This window comes from Danio rerio, chromosome 10, assembly GCF_052040795.2.
Source record: "Danio rerio strain M-AB ecotype USA chromosome 10, GRCz13ab, whole genome shotgun sequence".
NCBI classification, from domain to species: Eukaryota; Metazoa; Chordata; class Actinopteri; order Cypriniformes; family Danionidae; genus Danio; species Danio rerio.
The window spans coordinates 5,673,886-5,696,959 of record NC_141030.1 but is presented as its reverse complement, the minus strand read 5'-3'; the positions used below and the strand labels follow the sequence as shown (position 1 = coordinate 5,696,959).

Genomic DNA, 23,074 nt, shown 5'->3' with positions numbered 1-23,074 from the left:
ACAGGAGTGATGGTGTGGGTAGGTTTAAGGATGTAAGGGATGGTCAACACTGTAATTATAAATGTAATTACAGTTGTAATTACATGCAGGTATTTAATCAAGCATAAGTACAATGTAAAACATGTATTTACACAATATGTACATTATAACAAATGATTAAATTGAGCGGAAGTACATATCAGTTAAGGCCACTTAATATAAAGTGGAACTAGATTCATTTGCACAGAACATTAGAAGAAATCCTTAGCATTTTAGTCTGTAAATGTCAGAAATTTTCCATCATAATGGTTTAAAAAAGTCTTAAATTTGCCTTTTAAAACCCTGGTTTTCTTTGGTTATGAATATAGCTGATTGGCTGTGGTGTAGAGTTGATGAACATACATTGTGGTGGCAGGCCGATGCGGATGCAGCTGGAGGCGTCGGGTGATCCGGGGTGTGGGAGCAGGCTGCAGACGGGCAGCTCCAGCTGCATGAGGATGAGCGGGTTAGAGCGTGCGATGGTGTACTCCGCATTGCACAGGTCATTCTCCAAAGCCTCGCACTCGTCCCGGCACAGCTGGCGCCGGCGCGGACCTCTCGTGCCCTCCTCACATAACGGGAAGACGTAATAGCAGAAGGACGGGATGGCAAACTCGGAGCACTGGTCAGAGAGCTGCGTCGAGGTGCCAATCATCGTGAAGGCCGCTGGAGAACAACACAAGAAGGATGAATAATGAGGAACATGTCTGCGGTCATGACAAGTAATTGATGACAGACCGTTCAATTATTAGTGAGTAATACACACATGAGATGGTCATCCAGCAATGAGTTATTTTCAAGCAATCCAATGGACAGTTGTCATGTTTTTCCTCTTCAAACAGCTATTTTCCTAAGACCCACTCAAATTACATAACTTTCTCCCCAATTTTGGCAAGATTTGCTTGACATAGGGCGTCACAGGGATTTGTAAATGACAAATAGGCATCGGGACTCAAGGTTTAATCATTTATTCTTAAGTACACTGTAATAAATCCTGGCTGCCTTACATTTTTACGCTGAATCAAATAACCATATGAGTGCATTGAACTTTAATTATGTTAAACTGACTTGCATAACTTATACAATTAAGTTACAACATGATTAACTTGATTAATAAGTTTCCATGACCTAAAAACATTTGCTGTCAGGACTAATTGGTCATATCATTTTTTACAGTGTTGTGTGTCAACAACCGATGGCTTGTCTGCAACTCTTTACAGTCTAGCAAAAGGGTGTCCAAAATCGATCCTGGAGTGCAGGGCTGCTTCCGAAACCGCCTACTACTCAGTAGGTACTGCATTTGAATTTAAACGTACTACTTGGCCGTCAGAAAAGTACGTTTTATACAGTATGAATGTGAAAAGTATGAATGGAATTCGGACGTACTACATCCGCCATTTTATCATGGTCACGTGACCTAGCTGCGTCAGTTGCGTCGTCTCACTTCTATTCATGAATTCTCTCACGGGGCATTATGGGATAGCGCAGCGTGCATGGGATGCGCACTTCAGAATCTCGCCGGAAGTAGTAAGTCATCCGGGTACTTCTCGCCTACAGATTTTCAAATTCTATGAATTCGGACATACTACTCGGCTCGCATACTGATTTTAGCGTATAATATAGTATGGAAGTATGCGGTTTCGGACGCAGCCCAGGTGTCCTGCAAAGTTTAGTTCCAACCCCAATCAGACACTTCTGGGTTAGCTAATACTAGGCTAGAAACATCCATGCAGGTGTGTTGAGCCAACTTGGAGCTAAAATCTGCAGGACACCAGCCTTCCAGGATCAAGTTTGGACACCCCTGCTCTGCTTTTTTTTTTTACATCCATCCATAACATGGACGGGTTCCATCACATGGGAGATGTTGACCAATAGGAGCACAGAATCTTTTTCATGCACAGCTTTTAAAATGGTGATATTAAAAGGGACTGTGCTGCTGGGTGAACATGAAATGAAAGAACGCATTGTGGAGTTTTTGCTCTTGCCTGTATGATGTGTCAGAAACTTTGATTACATGGACATCAATAATTAAACTATTTGCCTTAATCTGAATAAAACAATAATATGATTAAGGTGTTTACATGAGCTGCTTTTTGACTGTTCCTTTCATGATCCTGTTTTACCTGTTATAGCACATAAATCGATTATTGTCATTGCGTCAGTACACTATCGGCTACGGAGTTTCATATAATATCGGGTGTTTTATTTTTCATGTGTCGACTTTAACTGCAGTTTGGCACCTTCACTTTCATTCAGGAACATTTTATGCATGCCCCCATGACAAACGAGTGTAGTTTTAATGGAATTTGATGCCGCATGCTGTAAATGGAAAAAAAAAATTCGGCATTTCATGATGCAGTTGTCCATGAGAATAGTGTCAAACAGCTGTGTGTATATAGACTATTCTGTCACACAATGCAGTGTAAGTCCTACACGATGGTAGTAGTTTGATTGCAGTGTTTACATATCTGTACTGCACTTTAATAATGCGACTAAAATCTGCATACTCCACGTCTGAATTTGATTTCTGTTTAGTTTGATAAACGGATTAAATTAATCAAAAATCGCTGTTTACATGGTAGACTCTTAAACAGATAAGTTTGATTATTCCCAACAAGTTTGATGTGTTAAATGACTCTCTTCCTACTGAAAAAACAAAAGTTGGATCCAAGATGTCCGACTTCAAAATGGCCCCCGTGGTCACCACCCATCTTGGAAAGTTTGCCCCCTCACATATACTAATGTGTCAAAAACAGAGGGTTAATATCAACAACTATTCCCATTTTATTAAGGTGTATACATAGAAATGGCCCACCCTGTACTTATAAAGAATGGGAATCGAAACATGTATGTTTTAAGGACACCCTCAGGACCGCACAATGCAAACCAATGCCAATTATAGAATCCAATTGATTAAAGAATCTGCATTGTAGACCTCATGTAATGAGTGATTGCAAAGCAATGTGTAGTTTGGTTCCCATATTTGGTACCAACAAAATGTCAAGATTTTATCTATACAAAACAATCTGACAATGACTGTTGTAACTGACAATAAATTCATGTAGCCTGATTAAGGCTTTGCTCATGTCATCCCAAGGCTTTTGTTTTGTTTTATTGACAGGTGTAAGTTGTGAAATAGCCAAAATCATTTGGCGTAGTGATTTGAAGCTGTAATGTGGTCAAGACTATAGACCAGTGGTCACCAAACTTGGAGGGCCGGTGTCCAGCAGATTTTAGCTCCAACCCTAATCAAACACACCTGAACAAGCTAATCAAGGTCTTACTTGGTATACTTGAAACATCCAGGCAGGTGTGTTGAGGCAAGGTTGGAGCTAAACCCTGCAGGGACACCGGCCCTCCAGGACCAGGATTGGTGACCCCTGCTATAGACTGTAAAAGATATGGACGTAGTATTCGTGACGTCACCCATCATACCTGCCAACACTCACGTTTTTGGTAGGTATGTCACCCATAGGTTTCTGAAGAACCCAAAAGAAGCTACCAGTAGGCGTGGCCAACCATCGCCATTTTGTTCGTGTGTTATCGCACTGACCGTGGCATCCAAAACAAGGGCAAAGAGGCGGAGTGTGAGCGGCGCTACAGACGGCTGCTATCATTTTGCTTAGACATGCTTTTCTATGGGAGATCGATTAATACTTAATACCTTCGATTAGTTTGTGTTCTGGCCACATGTGCCTGGTTGTACACTATATCAATAAAGTGTTTAGACTTTTAAAAACACTGCTGTAATACATTGAGCCACTAAACATTGTTCTTACGATGTTTTTCTACTGGTGGAAAACACAAATTACATCCAAACACTTCAATTATAATCTGTGCTAGTAAATGCAAGGCATTCAGATGATTGTTTTAGAGCCTACAGCTAATCAATCTGTCAGATTCTGGAGTGCAATACAGCTCTTAAGAAGAATGCAAATGATTTTAAATAAAACAAATACATTTATAGATATAGTATATAACTATATTATTTCACTCACCTGGGAAATAGAGGCCACGTGAATGGTTTGTGAGCACAGTTAAGTGCACACAGCATCCCATATCATCTGATAATTGTAGGAAATAATTCCAAAAGGCAACTGACTGTGTAAAGCCACATAAAACAAAACAAAAATACGAGGAATATGTCGAGTTCAGCGGCTAATCAGCCGGAATCAGCTGAGGTGAAGTGACGGCGACCAGCTAGACCTAGCTGTCACTCAAGTGTTCACGCCCTTAATTATGCAGACTTAATAATACCTAATATAAAGGAAACGGATGAGTTTTAAAAAAATTCACCCCCCTCACAGTTGTCATGAAGAGCTATATGCACCAAAATAGTTCTTTGCACCAGGCTGTAAACACCTTTTTTTTGCTGTATATTTGGCCATTTTAAAAGTGTGGTCATTAGAAATTTGCTCTATTATGGAGCCAGGACTAGCAGAATTTTGATGAATTGCAGTTTCAGTTACTTCCGTATTCACGACGAAGAGCGGGAGGTTGCCACTTGGTCAAGACCTACTTGGAACTACCTTCGCTGTGAGTTTATATGAACATGATTGAACACTTCTAGGATGTTCAGAATCCATCAACTCAGCCCGGTAGTATATATGCAGAAATACCGTGCGTATACTCACCAGTGATGCGGTTTTCACTTTCTCCCTGCATCTGTAGAGACTCCACGTAGATGCTCCTGTTGCCAATGAAGCGAGCACAAGCTATACCTCTGTACGGCTGGCAGAAGCCCTTCTCATGAGTCCTGGAAGAAAACAACAGACTGTCAGGACCAATGTGACTGTCTTGAATTGCAAACAGCTGATATTAAGAGCAGCACGATATTGCAAATACATGACATTACGAGATTTTATTTCGCTGTGATTAATATATTGCAATATTAATAAAAATGTAATCAAATGGCTTAAATCGCTTTGTTTTGAAAGAATTAATTCATTTAGATTAATTGGGTTGATTCTGTAGGAGAGTGAACCATGCATAAAATATAGTAAGCAACTTACAGTAGATGCATAGACACTGTAAAACTCTATTAGTTACTTAAAAAAATTGATAAATAAAAATAAATGAGTAAACCCGTTGCCTTAAAAGCAATAAATTGACTTTACTTTAAAAAGTGAGTAAATCCGTTGAAACTTGGAACAGTTAATGTGACAATTTTTTTTAATTATGCACAAAATTAATTTACTTAATACATTTAAAGCAATGAGTTTACTCACTTTTATTAGTAAAATCAACTAATCATTTTAAAAGCAATAGGGTTACTTTAAGTAGTCAATCAATCAGTTTAAAAGCAACAGGCTTTTAAGTAAGGTCAAATAATCACTTTGAAAGCAATGGGTTTACTCACCTTTTTAAGTTTAGCAACCTAAATCTCTTTTTATGATGTACAACAGAGCAAACATACAAATTAAATATAGAGTGCTTTAAGGTTTTTCGTGGAGTCGAGGAGTATTCAGGTACAGGAATTGGATAATCAAATGTAAAATATCACTGCATAGTCTTTATATAAAACGTTAAATAAATTTTTACTTTAAACTTTCCTGAAATGTTCACACAGTTACAGTATAATCTCAACCCAACATTGCAGTTTCTGCACGTATGTGACATCGATGCTGAACTGAAATATTGTGTAGCCTGGGTTGACTCACTTTACTTGACTAAATGAATAAAATGATTTTCGCTTCAGAACCCAGACTTAAACAGCTTAAACTTGACTGCATGACAAGACGACTGAGACAGCGAAGACTACTACAACAACAACTACTACTATAATGTCTACTACAATAACAACTACTACTACTACCACTACGACTATGACGACTACTACAACGATGACTACTACTACTACTACAATGACTACTACGACTACTACTACAATGACGATAAAACTAAGACTATGATGATGACTACTACTAAAACTGTGACCACTATTACGACAACAACTACTACTACAATGACTACTACGACTATGAAGATGAATATTACTAATGCTACTACGACGACTACTACCATGACGACTACTACTACTACGATGACGACTTTGGCGATTACAACTACTACGGTGACGATAACAATGGCGATGACAAATACTACTACAATGACGACTACTACTACAACTATGACGAATATGACGACTACCGTTACTACGACGAAACTACAACTACTACTACTATGACAACTACTACCATGACGTCTACAACTACAATGGCGACTACGACAAGTACTACTACTAATACTTATTCTAATACTACTACTACTAAAAATAATAATAATACAAAAGGAGGAGAATCTCGACAAGGTAATTTGTTTTGAATTGTAAAAACCATCTCAAAATTGACCATATTCATATAAACACAATCCAGACAAATCAACTACCTCAAGCATCAATCTGCACTTTAAACAAAAATACCAATATACCAATAGGACAACTACTACTACAACTAAGATTATGACGACTACTACTACTTCTACTGCTAAGACTACGATAATGAGTACTACTAAAACTATGACCATTACTACGATGCTACTATGACGACTACCACAACGACAACGACTACTTCAACTACTACGATGATGACTACTGCTACTACTACTACTACTACGATTAAGACTACTGCAACTTCTAATACTACTACTGCTGCTACAATGACGACAATGACTACTAGGACTATGACGACTACTACTATGAAGACAACTACGACTACTATGAAAACTACAACTACTACGGTTGATAATTACGATGACAATGATAACTACCACTACAACGAATACGACTACTACTACTATGACTATTATTACTATGACGACGACTACTACTACTATCATACTTGTTTGAACTTGCAGTATGTTTTTAAACGTTAACATTTAACATTCTTCTGCGTTTTGAGACTTGAATCAGGCTTGATGTTAGGTTCTTGTGACTTGAACTGACTCTTCTGCTGATATTTAGTAAGACAGCAGTATACTGGATATTACAGTTTCCATTTACCATTAAGTTCAGAAGGTCTACATTTGGTGCATTTAATACTTTTAACTTAAGTATTTTTCAAGCATGGAAGTATGCGAGGAAATTATATTTCCATCTACGCTGCACAATCTGTAACCTTTTCCGATACCAACATTAAATGCAAATATGTTACTGATCTCAGCAGAAAGACCACAGCAAAAAACCATTAAGGGACTTCTCTGGCATCTCATGACCTCTTGTTCACGAGTCCTGAAATGTAGGTGCTCACTTGGAGCCAAAACAATTCAAAAGTCTAGTCGCCGTGGACTGCGGTTTGGGTGTTATGATTGGAGCACTTCTGAAGAGGTTTCAATGGTTGTTTATTATGCTACCTTTGGGCTTTGCTGTTTCTCTCATCATAACCCGAATCTGAAGTGACCAAAACCATTTGGATTTGCTGCTCCGGATAGATCCATCTCTGCTGTTTATGCAGTTACCAACTGGCTAAAAGTGGTCTATTCTGGCAAAACACTAATGGCTGATGACTCAGGAGCTTTTTGGAACTGAATTCTGAACGCTATTCAGCTTGAAGCCTTTTTGTCTAAACAACAGACACATTTGTTTTAGTCTAACATTGAACTGACGATGCACAACAGCGATGTTTTCCAGAGCTATATATAATACTCTGTAAAGGCTCTGATCCAAACACGAGTCTCATGTCTACCTTCTAAGGCAGAATCCTAAGTGAAACTGAGCCTTTATGTGCGATGGATCAGGAAAAAACACAACACTCACTGAAAATGTTCTTAGGCTCTTGTCAAGATACTCAAAACCTTTAATAAAACTTAAATTACAGGTACATTTTTTGTGTGTGTATATAAAAACTTTCTCTGTTGAAAATGTATCATCGATGGATGGACGGACTGCGATAAGGATGGATGGATAGCTATGAATAGCAATATTAATGAATGTATGGACAGCGGGATGGACGGAGGGATGGACCGACGGATGGATGGATAGTGATGAAATAGATATGGATGGATAACGATGGATAGCAATATGGATGAATGTATGGATAACGATATGGATGGATGGATGGATGGATAGCAATGTGGATGATAGATGGATGGATGGATAGCGATGGATAGCAATATGGATGAATGTATGGATAGCGATATGAATGGATGGATGGATAATGATGGTTAGCAATATGAATTAATGTATGGATAGCGATATGGATGGATATTGATATGGATGGATGGATGGATAGTGATATGGATGGATGGATGGATGGTAGATGGATGAATGGATGGATAGCGTTATGGATGGATGGATGGATGAATGCATAGCAATGAATGGATGAAATGGAACAATGAATGAATGAATGGATGGATGAATGCATAGCGATAGATGGAATGATGGATGGATGGATGGATGGATGGATGGATGGATGGATAGATGCATAGCAATGGATGGTTGGATGGATGAAATGGAACGATAGATGAAACGATGAATGGATATATAGACATAGCAATAGATTGATTGATGCATAGCAATGTATGGATAGATGGATGGATGAAATGGAATGCTGGATGGATGCATAGCAATACATAGATGGATGGATAAATGCATAGCAATAGATGCATAGATGGAACGATGGATGGATGGATGGATGGATGGATGGATGGATGGATGGATGGATGGATGGATGGATGGGTTGATGGTTGGATGGATGAATGCATAGTAATGGATTGATGGATGGATGGACAGAACAATGGAATGATGGATGGCTGGATGGACCAATGGAACGATGGATGGGTGGAGCAATGAAACGATAAATGGATGGAACAATGGAATGATGGAACAAGGGATGGATGGACAATCTGCTAATCAAAAGCATTTGTTTATCAATTTTAAAGGACATTTACTAATAATTGTCTATCAGCATATTATGCATTTTATATTATTATTTAAAAAATTGCAGAAAATTGCCTAAATCACCTACAGATTAAGTAAAAATTGATGAGACAAATACAGTACAAACATTTAGAGAAATGCTCAAGCTCATTTCTGCAGTGAAATAAAAAATCTGGACACTGAATGACCTGCCAGAGGAAAATGTAGTAAAAAGTGACATTGTTTACAAGCTGTTTACAACATGTTTCCACTGTTGAAACACTCATTGGATTCAAGAGATGTAAACAGTTCAGAAAAAGAATGCTTTCCAAACGGCTTTCTGTGCTACAATGCAATCCATCTGACCATGCAATGTATATTCATTCATTCATTTTTCTTCGACTCAGTCCCTATTTATCAGGGGTCACCACAGCGGAATGAAACGCCAACTATTTAAAAATGTTTTATGCAGAAGATGCCCCTTTAAAATGTCTTGTTTGTCTGCATTTGAACATTCTTCGAAACATTTACAATAGTGTTAATAAGTCAGCAAAATATATAACACTGCTCTGGTGGTTTTTAGATATTTAATGAAAAAAGTAAGATATTAGGCCATTCAAATATTCATCATACATATTTCAGAACTTTACCAGAAGTGTTAGGCCTCCTGGGTATGTTTTTGTCTACTGTTTTATAAATATTATGAATTCAGACACAATATATGCGCTGTAAAAAATGAAACTTGAGGCTTGTAATTTTCATCGTGGTCATTAAAAATACTGTGTATATTTAAAAAAAAAAATTATTTTCTAAATTTATTATAAAATATTGAGAAGATTTTGCTAATAAAATCAAGATATAAGTTTTACCTATTTTTTAAGCAAACCAGTGCAATTATTAGGCTTAATTTGAGAAACCAATTAAGCTAATAAAATTGAGAAAAGGTGGCTTCACGTTTATTTAAAGTAAATTCACTCAATTATGCGGATTTGATTGAGATATTTGCATTTGAATCGACGGCAACAATGGCAATGACCAGACGATATTTTGAAGGAGCAGATCAACAGTGAGCATGTTAAGTGGTGAGCATTAACAGTTTATCATTTCTATTGTCTTAAATAAGCTCTTTCACAGACACATGCTGTTCAAGCTTGTTCAGGAGTTTGGTTTTTGCCATATGATGTATATTCTTTATATTCTTTATGTATATATATTTTTTTCATAACATGGATGAAGAACTTTTTTCAGAGCTTAACATTGCTGTAAATTTTAAATAAATTTGTTTTACAAATTGTACATACCATTTTTTTATCAGTGGAACATGTAATATGATATTTGGCAAAAATGCACTGTGTATACATTTCATTATAAATTATATGTTTTACATTTTATGAATTATTCCATTTTATGCACATTCCATTAATAATATTAAATTCATCATCTATCATTCAAAAACATTGTATAATTTTCACACGATTCATTCAAGTAAATAGCACATGAGATTGTTTACAGTGTGGCTCATGTACCGTTTATTGGCGTACCATATGGTAAATTGAGACACAAGTCTAATTATTTGGCGAATAAAATTTCTGAAAGTCCTGCATTGGAGTCGATATGTAACATGATCAGACTTAAACCACACAGAGCCGTGCAGAAAATAACCATTCACTCATCAGCCTGAGACGTTTTCAGTCTGACATTTAATAGATCTCTAATCACACTTTTCAAAAGGGTTATAAATTACACAGCTGCTCCCAAAATTCCTATGGTGAAAGCTGTGAATGGACGTAGTGTGGAGCTGTGCTAAATATCTGCTCTCAAAGAGAATTTTGCACTGTTCGCTTTTTCATTTCGCTCCCAACTGTGGCATATTGCCAGCGCACCCATCAATGGGCTAAACTTCTCGTACGTCCAGCCTCAATATCACATATGGTTACAATTTCAGCACAGTTTGGATTGAGCGAGGAATTTTCTCTCTAATGTTCGAGGACTTCAGCATAACAAGTTTCAGATTAACTGCCTGGTGTTTTTTTTTTGTTGTAAATATTACATAAGAGACAAAAAAACAGCTTGCTTTCTTTAATTCTTGCAGTTTGTTTTCAATTTAAAGTTTACGAAAAATGGATACTAGTGTCTACTCTCAGGATGATACATTTAAGCATCATTCTGACGCACCTCACACATCTATCAGCGATAAAGACAATGAGGCTGCCAAGCTGTAAGCAACTCAAATGAAGAGTTATGATTCTCATGCTCATCTGTAACCATTTACTGTATGCAGACTAACACAATACTCTCTTTATCAAATGCTGTACTATTGTACATGTGCTCTAAATACTTCTCATTGCTTTTAAACTTGGATAACCTTCTTTAAAATGACTTTAAGCACTGATTATGCTTGTCATCCCACAGAATAAATGCATTCTGGGACTTTCGTTTACTGTATGCTTAGAGCCCTTTCATGTTGAGATAAATTCAAAGAAACACCGAACAAGGATGCGCTTTTTTTTTTGCAGGACAATTTATGTTTAACTTGCATTTAAATCAGTGTGTGAATTATACATTTGTGACGACCGTCATTAGAGTTTTATTTCCCAATTTATTAGCCATATTCCGATACATTGCTGATCAGTAGTTTGTGTAATACAAATGCATCGCTTCAGTAATTTCAATTAATACATTTCATTCAATCACATCTCATTTGTTTTCAACTGATTATCTGATTTAAGTTTTAAATGTCTGGAGCGATAATGAGTGGATTCTGACACCTCTGATGGATTCTGAGGGATCTTTTGGAGATTCCTAAAACATAAATTTTTATTTTACTATCATTGTTGTGTAGCCACTTGGGGTTTTGTATGGATCCAGATCAGTCTCAAAAGTGATGCACTCACAAGATTAAATTCCTACATCCACAACACAATTCACATCTATAAATAATGAGCCACACTGTATGTACGATTTATAAATGCGCAAATCCAGTTTGTACAATCAAAACACAGTTAACAAATCCAACTCATAAATTCAAAACACGATTCATAAATACGCAAATCCAATTCGTAAGTTTAAAACATGATTCATAAATATGCAAATCCAATTCGCAAGTTCAAAACACGATTCATAAATACGCAAATCCAATTCGTAAGTTCAAAACACGATTCATAAATACGCAAATGCAATTCGTAAGTTCAAAACACGATTCATAAATATGCAAATGCAATTCGTAAGTTCAAAACACGATTTTTAAATACGCAAATGCAATTCGTAAGTTCAAAACACGATTCATAAATATGCAAATGCAATTCGTAAGTTCAAAACACGATTTTTAAATACGCAAATGCAATTCGTAAGTTCAAAACACGATTCATAAATACGCAAATGCAATTCGTAAGTTCAAAACACGATTCATAAATACGCAAATCCAATTCATAAGTTCAAAACACGATTTTTAAATACGCAAATGCAATTCGTAAGTTCAAAACACGATTCATAAATACGCAAATGCAATTTGTAAGTTCAAAACACGATTCATAAATACGCAAATGCAATTCGTGAGTTCAAAACATGATTCATAAATACGTAAATGCAATTTGTGAGTTTAAAACATGATTCATAAATATGCAAATCCAATTCGCAAGTTCAAAACACGATTCATAAATATGCAAATCCAATTCGTAAGTTCAAAAAACGATTCATAAATATGCAAATGCAATTCGTAAGTTCAAAACACGATTCATAAATACGTAAATCCAATTCGTAAGTTCAAAACACAATTCATAAATATGCAAATCCAATTCGTAAGTTCAAAACACGATTCATAAATACGCAAATGCAATTCCTGAGTTCAAAACACGATTCATAAATACGCAAATGAAATTCGTGAGTTCAAAACACGATTCATAAATACACGCATCTATGGAAGTTAAATCCTGCCAGTTTTAAATAAATCAAATAAACATTGGAAATGAAAATGAAAATCAGATTAACAATTTCATTTAAAACACTGTTCGCAAAATATCTGCCAATATTGAAAAGGAAATGAAATTATTTATTTTTCATTTTCACTTTGACAACACATTGTCCCTGTCAAAATTAAAAATTAAAATGAAGTTGCCAATTTAACATTTCATTTTCACTGCATTTCCACGTCAAGACTGCCAATATTAAAATAAAAAGCCAAACTGAAAAATAAAATGCAAAAACAATTTTTACAAAGCGTGTTATTAATGTTCACGCTACAATAGTGACACAATTCAAATTAAAATGTAAATTTAAGCTTTCCTTTTATTGACACCTTTTATTTCAGTTTTCATTTTCGATTTCATTTTCAACTTCAAGCTGTATGCAAAGCCTATGCTAATCAGTGGGAGGGGCGTATTCAAGTGACGTCGAGTACTTTCACACACAGAGCCCGAAGGCAGAAGCACGGTTTTGATGGATGGGACAGCGTTAGTTACTAGTGTAAATACAGTATAAAAGAGGTAAGATGGCAAAAACTGTTAGTCAGCTTTTACGTGAAGCAGCTGCTGCGTTGGTACAGCAAGAGGAACATGGGACACAGGAGAACCAAACGTCAAACTTCCGTCCCGCAGCAGGAGTCGCGGGCTTCCTCGGTGGGCAGAGAAACTGCAGCATAAGTGCGATAGGCCTTGTGATGAAGTCGTATAGTATACTGTATTAGGTCTTGTAACGTTAACAACTTGTTAGAACTAAAATCTTTGAAAGACAGCTAAATCAGCTCGGTAAAGTTGGTTTTAGGTTTGATATTCGCCAGACATTCATGCACGCAGTGTTAAGGATCATCTGCAAATAATTTACTCTCCAACTGGAAGTGAAAGCCCACAGTGATCAAATGCTGAGTTCCACACAATCAATTTGTGTTGGGACAACATGAAGGAATTAAGTAAACTTTGTAGTTTGTCCAAATTTAAGTTAATTAAACATAAAAAAATAAATTTGTCGCTAAGAAAACCTCAAGAATTCTGATGTTTCAGCTCATTTTAAAAAAGCAGTTTAAACAAACAGCAAATGTCATTTTTGAGGGTATTCCTATAAAACTAATTCTTTTAGCTAAGTTAAAACTAAGTTCTAATAGCAAACGCCCTGAAACAATGCTGACCAAACTCAAACTGTGGTCCAAAGTCTATTATTGGTAAATGTATTAAGTAGAGTTAGTCAACAGTCAACTTGAACATGTTGCTAAATCTGCATGGAGAGTCTTTCAGTCTTGCTTGTATGAAGTCTTATTGAAATTCTTGACTTTCATCCACAAATAAAATCTGCCATACAATGGCAAATGTGACCACACATTTATAGCATCGCTCTACAATATGTCAGCTTGTGGAAACGAAGGCAGAATCAGTTTAACATGAGCGCTGCCCTAAAAACATCCCCGCAGACATAGTACCATTTATTTAACCTGGAAAAGGAACCATTAGGCCCTGCCACAAAATTTCCTCCGACTGAGGGTGGCTGCCAGCTCTCTCTTCGGCTCTTAGGGAAGTTAAGTCAGATGCTGGTTCATGCCAGGATTCAGTTCTGTGCTTTAGGAAATCAGGTCATGCTTTTATTTCCACGAATCAACCAAAGATTTTTGTAATGTTGAGTTACAGTTCAAAAAAGATGGATAATGTGTTTTGTCTTCCTTTCTGATTCTAATCATATCGGGGTGTTATCAAAATCCCATCCATCCAACCACATACAGCATTTTGATACCTGAGACTTACAATACTCCTTATTTGCGTCATTGTTCACTTGTACAGTATTTGATAAAAATGAGTGTTTCATTTCTGAATATTTTAAAACAGATTTGAATAAAATTTTGGGCAAGTTAATATCTTTTCAGTTCCTTTTTTTAAACTCAAGCCGCCTTTCCACTGCACACGACACTGGGAAACAACTGTTGGATTACACCCCTTGTGGCAGTCGCACAGAAATTTCAGTTTTGTCATGCATTATGGGAGAGAAGCGGGATTCTCGCGGAGCCCGAGATAAAAGAGTGCAAAAGCAAGAGCCATTATTATAAATAAACGAATGAATACTAGAAACTCATAGACCGCTAAACATTTTAAAGGGAATGTGGAGACAACATTTATAAAATAATATTTTTATTACACATTTATGAATAAAAATCTTATTTTTTTAAATATAAACTTTTTCTGAATAAGAAAATAACAAAAAGTCAGCTGGTCGCATATGGTCTAGTCGCAGGAGTTTAAATATTTCAACATATCCATGTCTCTCAATATTTGTCAAGAATAAATAAATAAATAAATAAGAAGAAATAATAATTAAAAATTCATTAATTATTAATAAAAATTATTATTATTAATAATAATACACATAAATAATAATAAAAGATTAATAAATAAATAAAAACAATAATAATAAAAAATAATAGATTAATAAGAAAAAACTATTAAATAATATTAATAATAATAAATAATAATAAATTAATTAAAAATAAATAAATAATAATAACAACAATAACAAAATAATTATGATAATGATAATAATGAATATAATAATAATAATAATAATAATAGTAATAATAATAATAGACTATAATACAATAATAATAATAATAATAATAATAATAATAATAATATTTAAATAAATAATAATAATAATTAAAAATAATTAATTAATTAAAATAAATAAATAAATAAATAAATAAATAAATAAATAAATAAATAAATCGCAGTTAGATATTTTCTCCAAATCGCCCAGCCCTTGTCCTGCTAACATCTAATACAGTACATTTCAAGAAGCATGTTTAAAGTTCATCATTCAGTGTAGGGTCATCTGAGAATGTGTAGAAACAAAAGATGAGGCCAACAAGCTGAAATAAACAATATACTGCGTGCAAATGATGAAACTTCTAGAGAGAGACAAAAGCAGTACTTACGAATCCTCAGCTCCATGAGCCGGCGACTGCCCTGTAAAACACAGATAGAAGGAATTACGAACAAGCGTCTTAACATGAGCTTCCCTTTGGGAGCAGCTGTTTTCTCAAAGCCTAATTTGCTGTTTGAGTTCAGGGGGAAGCACCAATGTTATTACGCCAACAGGATTTTTCAGAGACGCAGGAGGTGCAGCGCGGGCCTGCTCCTAAAACTGTCAGAAGCATAATGTGAAATATTGGACGCGCTGAGAATTTACCGTACGCACATAAAAGCCTATTTTTTTCTCCCCTCTCCAGAAGGAAACAGTGGGAAGTTGTTTCTTAAGTAGAGTCCTAATGCAAGAACACTGAGATTTATACCGCTGCTTTCCCTATAAATATACAAGAATGCCAGGGCGAGCATCGGGCGCATGTGCTCGTAAAACAGAACTGCTTTAGTTTTGCTCTGTAAATCAATGGACTACTCGAAAGAAGTGAAAATAGGAGAGCGGGAAAAGCAAACACTTGAGTTTTGATAGAGAGAAGAACGCACTGATTGTTTTCCCCCCCGAGGGGAGTTTATACTGGGATACCACACAGGTGTATGTAATTGAGCCAGGATCATGTAACATCGTTATTTCCAATCATTTACTAAAATAGCAATGCACTGAAAGAATAAACTTGGCGAACAAATCTCCAGCATCACAGCAATGAATGGGAATTTGTGCTCCTTTACGATTTCTTGGAGAAAAAAATAAACAAAACAATAAGCATAAAATGCCTTCATGAGAGACCTACAAAGATTAAAAATTAATCTTGAAGATATTTATTTTATATCATAATTATTCCATCAATTCTTCCACCTATTGAAGAAAAACTTTATTAGAGCCCTATGATTTCTGAAAAACAGAAGGAAACCTGGAATTGAATCATAGGAATAATATTATTAATAATAATTTTTTATTAATTCATTCATTTTAGGTTGCCTCACAGCAAGAAGATCGCTGGTTCAAGTCCTGGCTGGGCTAGTTGGCATTTCTCTGTGGAGTCTGCACGATCCAAAGACATGCACTATAGTTGAAATGAATAAACTAAATTGTCCATAGTATATGAGCATATGGCTGGAAGTGCATCCACTGTGTAAAACATATGCTGGAATAGTTGGCAGTTCATTACGCTGTGGCGACCTCTGAAATAGAGACTAAGTCGAAGGAAAATAAATGAATGTTTTTTTAGTTTTCACAAAGTAAAACAGAATTAGAAATTTCTAAAGGTTTTACAATATTATAAACTGATTGTTGTTAAATTATTGGTTCATAATACAAATTACCTTTTTGAAATGATTGCTAGATTATTTCAAAAATTAAAATGAAAAGAAAAGAATCTTTAAAAAAAAATTACATTAAAAAAGCTGATAGTTGAAAAAAAATTGTCCAATAAAAGATCTATTATATTATATTATATTATATTATATTATATTATATTATATTATATTATATTATAATATGTAATATAATATAATATATGTTTTTTATTGTATTTGGTTTATTGTTCTACTGTGCTTTGTTGTTTTTACTTTCTTGTAAGTGCTTTGGGTCTTAGAAAAGTGCGTTATAAATAAAATGTATTATTATAGAACTGTCTAATATATTATATTATATTATATTAAATTATATTATATTATATAACTGTATATTATATTATATTATATTATATTATATTATATTATATTATATTATATTATATTATATTATATTATATTATTACTTTTTTTGTAATTTATTTTATTTCTTCACTGTAAAAAATGTTACACTTAAGTTGTATGTGAAATAAACACAATCAAAAAAATATATATACAAAAAAGCCTATGCAAAGAATTAATTTATTAACCAGGAGAACTTTTGGCACTTAAATCTTTTCTCCAATTTGCATAGCTCTTGGCTTCGGATAAAAAAAAGAAGGTTTTCCTTTCAGAGCTGTTACAGGGTTTGTTTCAAATAAAGAAAAGTATATAGGTACATGAGTGGATATTGCAGTACATAGTGCCCAGCTAGTGTGAAACCAGTGCACTGAACACTGCCAACACTGGCATATTTTAGGATGTTTTTGTTTTTGCATGTGAATATGCCCCATTGTATTTAATTTTATAACTGTTAATAACGCAAACAGGAACCTACTTCGAGTGCATGAGAGTGTTTTGCATGTAGTAGAAGTTCATCAAATATTAGTAACCTAGCCTATAATAAATAATAATTATTGATAAAGCGAGTTTTATTCTGCAATCAGACGGTGTTCCATCGATGTGTTTGTGCTGTGCCACGGTTTTCATATATTGTAGTGTGTGCACGTTTAAAATTTGAGTTATTAAAATAGCAGAAGATTCTCCTCATGTGTGTGTGTGGCAACAAGATTTTATTATCGGTTAGGATTTTAAAACTCCTGCAATCTGAGCCCGGCATTAAATAAGCAAGTTAGGGTAATTAGGCAAGTCATATAACGATGGTTTGTTCTGTAGACAATCGAAAAAATTAATATAGCATAAGGGGGCTAATAATATTGACCTTAGATGTTTTTTTTTTTATTAAAAACTTTATTTCTAGCTGAAATAAAACAAATAAGACTTTCTCCAGAAGAAAAAAATATAATAGGAAATACGGTGAAAAATTCCTTGCATCTTTTGTGATGAAATTCACAGGAGGGCTAATCATTTCTTCAACTGTGTATTTAAGTTAGGAGCAGTTTGGATTAAAAAAAAAAACCTGGCTAATGATTTACCTGTATTGCCTAGTCGCACATACAGCACTCCAGTTGCTGAAATGACCTTGATGGAGTTGGTGGCCACACACTGGTAGTATCCGGTATCGGTGGTGTCCAGGTCCTGAATGCGGAGTTTGGATCCGGCCTCAGTCTTGCGGATGGAGACTCGGCCCTGTTCTTGCACCACAGGAGCGTCGTTCTTCAGCCAACGGATACTGGGCCTTGGGTGTCCTGCTACTTTGCAGTGTAACGTGGCCGTCTGACCCTGCACTATAGTTATATTGTTTGGCTGCTCCAGAAACTCCAGGTAATAACCTGAGGGGGGAAAAGGGCAAAGAGGGTTGTTAGAGGGTCAAAGGTGGAGACCCCAAACATCAATGCAGGATTGAGAGGAAATTGCAACCCCCACTAAATAGAGGGAGAGATCTAAGACAAATACTGCCTTCAGACAGACAAACCATTTAAGAGCTTCAAGAAATTACAAAAAAAAAAAAAAAGCACAGGGTTTAAAAAAACCAACTCACTCTAAGCTAAAAGTAGCTAAATACATCACATATTCACACATAAAACTCAACATTTATTAATGAAATAAAACTAGGGTTGGCTTTTTTTTTCTTTTTACGTTTTTGTGAAACCAAATCAACACTTTAAAGCTAGACCAACAATTTTTTTAAAAAGTCCAACAATTTCTTTTTATGCTTATTAATACATTTTTTAACCAAATGATATACAGTATTAAACTTAAAGCACGGTTTACGCGAAGGAAAAAAATATTTACTCGATATTTACTCATCATTTTCCTTATTCTGTTGAACACAAAATATTTTGAAGGAAGCTGAGCACCTTTAACCATTGACAGGAAAAGCAAATACTAAGGAAGTCAATGTTTACAGGTTTTCAGCTTCCTTTAGATCATCGTATTTTGTGTTCAGCAAATCAAATAAGATTTATAACCACTTGAAACACAAGAAATAAACTCATAAAGGTTTGAAACAAGTAAAGAGTAAATGATGTCAGAATTTTCATTTTCGGATGAAATATACCTTTGTTAAAAGCTTTAGACTTTAAATGTCTATATTTTTACAGTATTTTTGAAATATTTTTTTTAAATATAAAAAACATAAATAACCCATCCAATTGTGAAATGGATATATAATGCTACAAGAAAAGGCTTCTATATCTATTGCTGTCTTTTTAATATTAATGCACATACTCTCTCAAAAGAAAGACTGGCTGATCTGTCTCTGCCCAATACAACTATCGATTGGGAAACTGTGTGGGATAATACATTCCACGCTTCCACAAACCCTAATCACCAGTTTATTCACTGTAAAACTATTAACAGGGCATATTTAGCCACGCATATTTGACATATCATAGGTTTATCTCTCCACATGCTTATTGTAAGTTTTGTGAACCACAGCGTGCAGATACCTTTTAACATATGATGTGGGAATGTCCAGAGGTGCAAAAACGTTGGGATTCGGTGCTTGACATTTTATTTAAAGTTACAAAAAAAAATTTTCGCCATTGTAGTTTGGGCTCGGCTTTTAAACACTACGCCAACCAGCGATTGGTGGCGCAAACCCAGCGTCAGCGGCCAACGTCATCAGCACGAAATGCGGATCCTCATCCACATACAAACAAAAGCACACACATATACCCAAAATACGTTCTGCAAGCGAACGTAACAGCACTTTTAATGTTTAATGCTATTTACTTACTTTTTTATTCTTATTATTAATTTCACAACACAGACAGCCTAAACACATATTTTGAACTTGGTTGACAGATCCTGAATCTGTGTAAGTAAAAAACTATATTTCCACACTCAAATACACAACAAACCGTGTCTTTTTCTTATTTAAATACTTCTTCTACTGGTATTCTTGTTCTATAACACTGGCTCATGTTTTATTAACAAACTCAAAATTCTGTTTGCATGAGCCTCATATAAAGCGGCTCCAAAATTTGTGGATCCAGACAGGAATGTTCATTTCGTTGCATCACTACACATTTATATCGGTTCTGTTTTAAGCATTTGTCTCACTGTTTTAAACGGAGGCGATAAACACAAGCTGACTGGTCAAGGCCGTGACTGCCACAGCACTGACCCCGGCGTCTGATGGCAGAATGTTAAATGAACTACTCGACTCTGCCAAAGCACATCTGGATTAAGTAACTCCAGCTTCAGCTCAAAACAAACATCTTCCGTTGAGTGGTCCCATCCTGACAACGGCGGATGAAAGAAACGTCTCAGGAGGGGATTTGTTTGTTTTGGCGAGTCTATGATTTGTAGACCTCAGCAATATAGCAAACAAACCCTGGAAAAAAAAAAGGGACTCATGCTGGGCAGAGCAGAGCTTTCCAAACATTGGGGGCACAAGGCCTCCTAGAAAACCAGCAAAAGCTCTGTGTTCAATGCAATGTATACATAGAGGCTGTTTACAAAATAAATTATATCTTCCAAGTAGGACTTTCACAATTTAAAATTTTCCCCAGATGCTTATAGCGACTAAAGAAATTCACAACATTTTCTTGATATCTTAAAAATAAAATTGTTTTCAATTTTATTTTTAAGATATCAAGAAAAGGTAGTGAATTTCTTTACAGATGCTTTTGACAATTTTCAAATCACTCTCGTGACCCCTTGAAATTATTCTGCAACCCCCAGATTGAGAACCCCTGCACTAGATAATAAGCCCTTCGAGGATAAAATGAGCGTAATTTGTAGCTACAGCTGATCAAATCATTTAAAAACAGGTAAACGACTTTCTAAGTCGATCTCTCTCTTTTGTATGTTGTAGTGCTGTATTTATACCATAGTAATGTTGTGATCTCCCGATTGCAACAGAGAAATACTGGGAAATCTCTGTAGACTGATGGCATTTCATGCGGTTCAGCCTTATAATCTTAAAATGTCATCAAAATCACTTGTTTTATCATCACTTTAGACATTACACTATAGAATTATTCAAACAGCTCTAAAGTGATGTGTGTGAACTAGCAATGTTTTCTGCTATTCTGACGTCAGTTGCAGATGTAAATGAATGGCGGAAGTAAATATATCCATTTAACAATGCTATTTTCTCTTTTAAAAAATCTTATAAATACATCTTAAGAACAAAAAGAAATCCTGATGTTAATCCTATAATGACATATTTCAATTCTGAATACTAAAGATGGCAAAAAAAAAAAATTTAACTAATGCTTTTGAAAGTTATTATACCATCAAAGCATTTCACAAGTGAAAGGACCGTCTATGTAACATGACTCTTACACGGGGATTCAGTCAGCAATGTATGTGCGTACGCTAGTGTTGTTCTTCATTTCAAAAACAGCACAAACGGTGTCTGGCCCCAGTTTGTTGGCCCGCAGCCCTTCAACTCTTTTCAAACACATGAGAGGTGACGCGATGGTGTGGAGGTGAGAAATGCAACAGGACTGCACCATGGGAAAACAGAGGGAAAATGACAGCAACAGAGCAAAGAGAGAATATGACGGGCCTGGGTAAACTCAGCCTCAAACCTGTGAGCTCATAGTACGTAGGAGAGCCAGACGGAGCTCAAATAAACAACCGTTAACATGAGAGCCAGACCTCAGCCTTATCAAGCAGACATGAAATCTGTTGCGCTCTCGAAGCTGATCTGAGATCATATCTCCACAACCCACAGCCATCATAAGGGTGGTATGTAGCCTTAAAAGGGTTGACATGCGGTTGCCAAGTTGTCCAACCTACGCATGAATGATTACAACAGCAAGCGTACACTACAAAGCAGAAAGTCCAGCATGTTTATACTGTATCTCACAGGTTATTGTTTTCCCTTCTTCTAGCGTTCACTTTATATAACTAATCACAGAAGATGTGTGTGCTAAAGGGGTCACAACACTAGAAATCTAATTATCCTCACTTGTTAAGAGGTCAAGGTCATCTTCATCATTATAAACAAAGCATTTTTACCAAGTTCCTTATTTGTTTGGGTTTTAAAGGTTTTAAGATCTCACATCTGCACATAGATTTGTATTTGCTTGAAGAGAAAGACATCCGGTGGGTCCAAAATCTCCTATTTCACTGCATTATAGTATATGAGCGTAGTCATTTACAGGGGTGCACATAACTGCAATGCAGCGATAGGGAAAGTTACTTTTCTAAGTAAAGGCTGTTTTATACTTCTGCATCGAGTGATCGGCGTGATCCACAGCTCATGCCTTGCGCGTAGTCATGCATTTATACTTCTGCATGCTGTTTGTGTTGCTCTCCAATAACACTTCCGAAACGCCAGCTGGAAGTAGGTTGTGTTCCTCTGTATCGTGTTTGTTTGCAGTTGTTTTGTTTTGCCTGACGCTACCTTAATGTAGAAGTAGCGTAAGCTCGCTTATTCAGAGGCGGGAACCAGCGGACATGCAACAACTTTAATTATAAGGTAAACAAAACAAAAGGGACTACACAATCGGTTCAATTACCTTTTTTTTGTCAGCTATATTGATGCAAGTTAAGATGAATAGAAAAGTTAATTTGATACAGCTAAAAAAAAATAAGCAAGCGAGATTTTTTTACAGTG

At 35.6% G+C, this 23,074-nt stretch overlaps 1 protein-coding gene across 2 annotated transcripts in view; it reads right to left on the bottom strand.

The window, feature by feature from the left end:
- ror2 (receptor tyrosine kinase-like orphan receptor 2) overlaps positions 1–23,074 on the bottom strand; it is a 137,949-nt gene that overhangs the window by 6,563 nt on the left and 108,312 nt on the right. For both annotated transcript variants that reach the window (XM_087270106.1, XM_087270105.1), the window contains exons 3-6: positions 18,531–18,827; positions 15,780–15,810; positions 4,653–4,774; positions 382–684 (exon numbers count right to left, since the gene is read on the bottom strand). In XM_087270106.1, coding sequence (XP_087126232.1) covers positions 382–684; positions 4,653–4,683 — 334 coding nt within the window. In that variant the 5' untranslated portion in view covers positions 4,684–4,774; positions 15,780–15,810; positions 18,531–18,827. The remainder of the gene's footprint in view (positions 1–381; positions 685–4,652; positions 4,775–15,779; positions 15,811–18,530; positions 18,828–23,074) is intronic.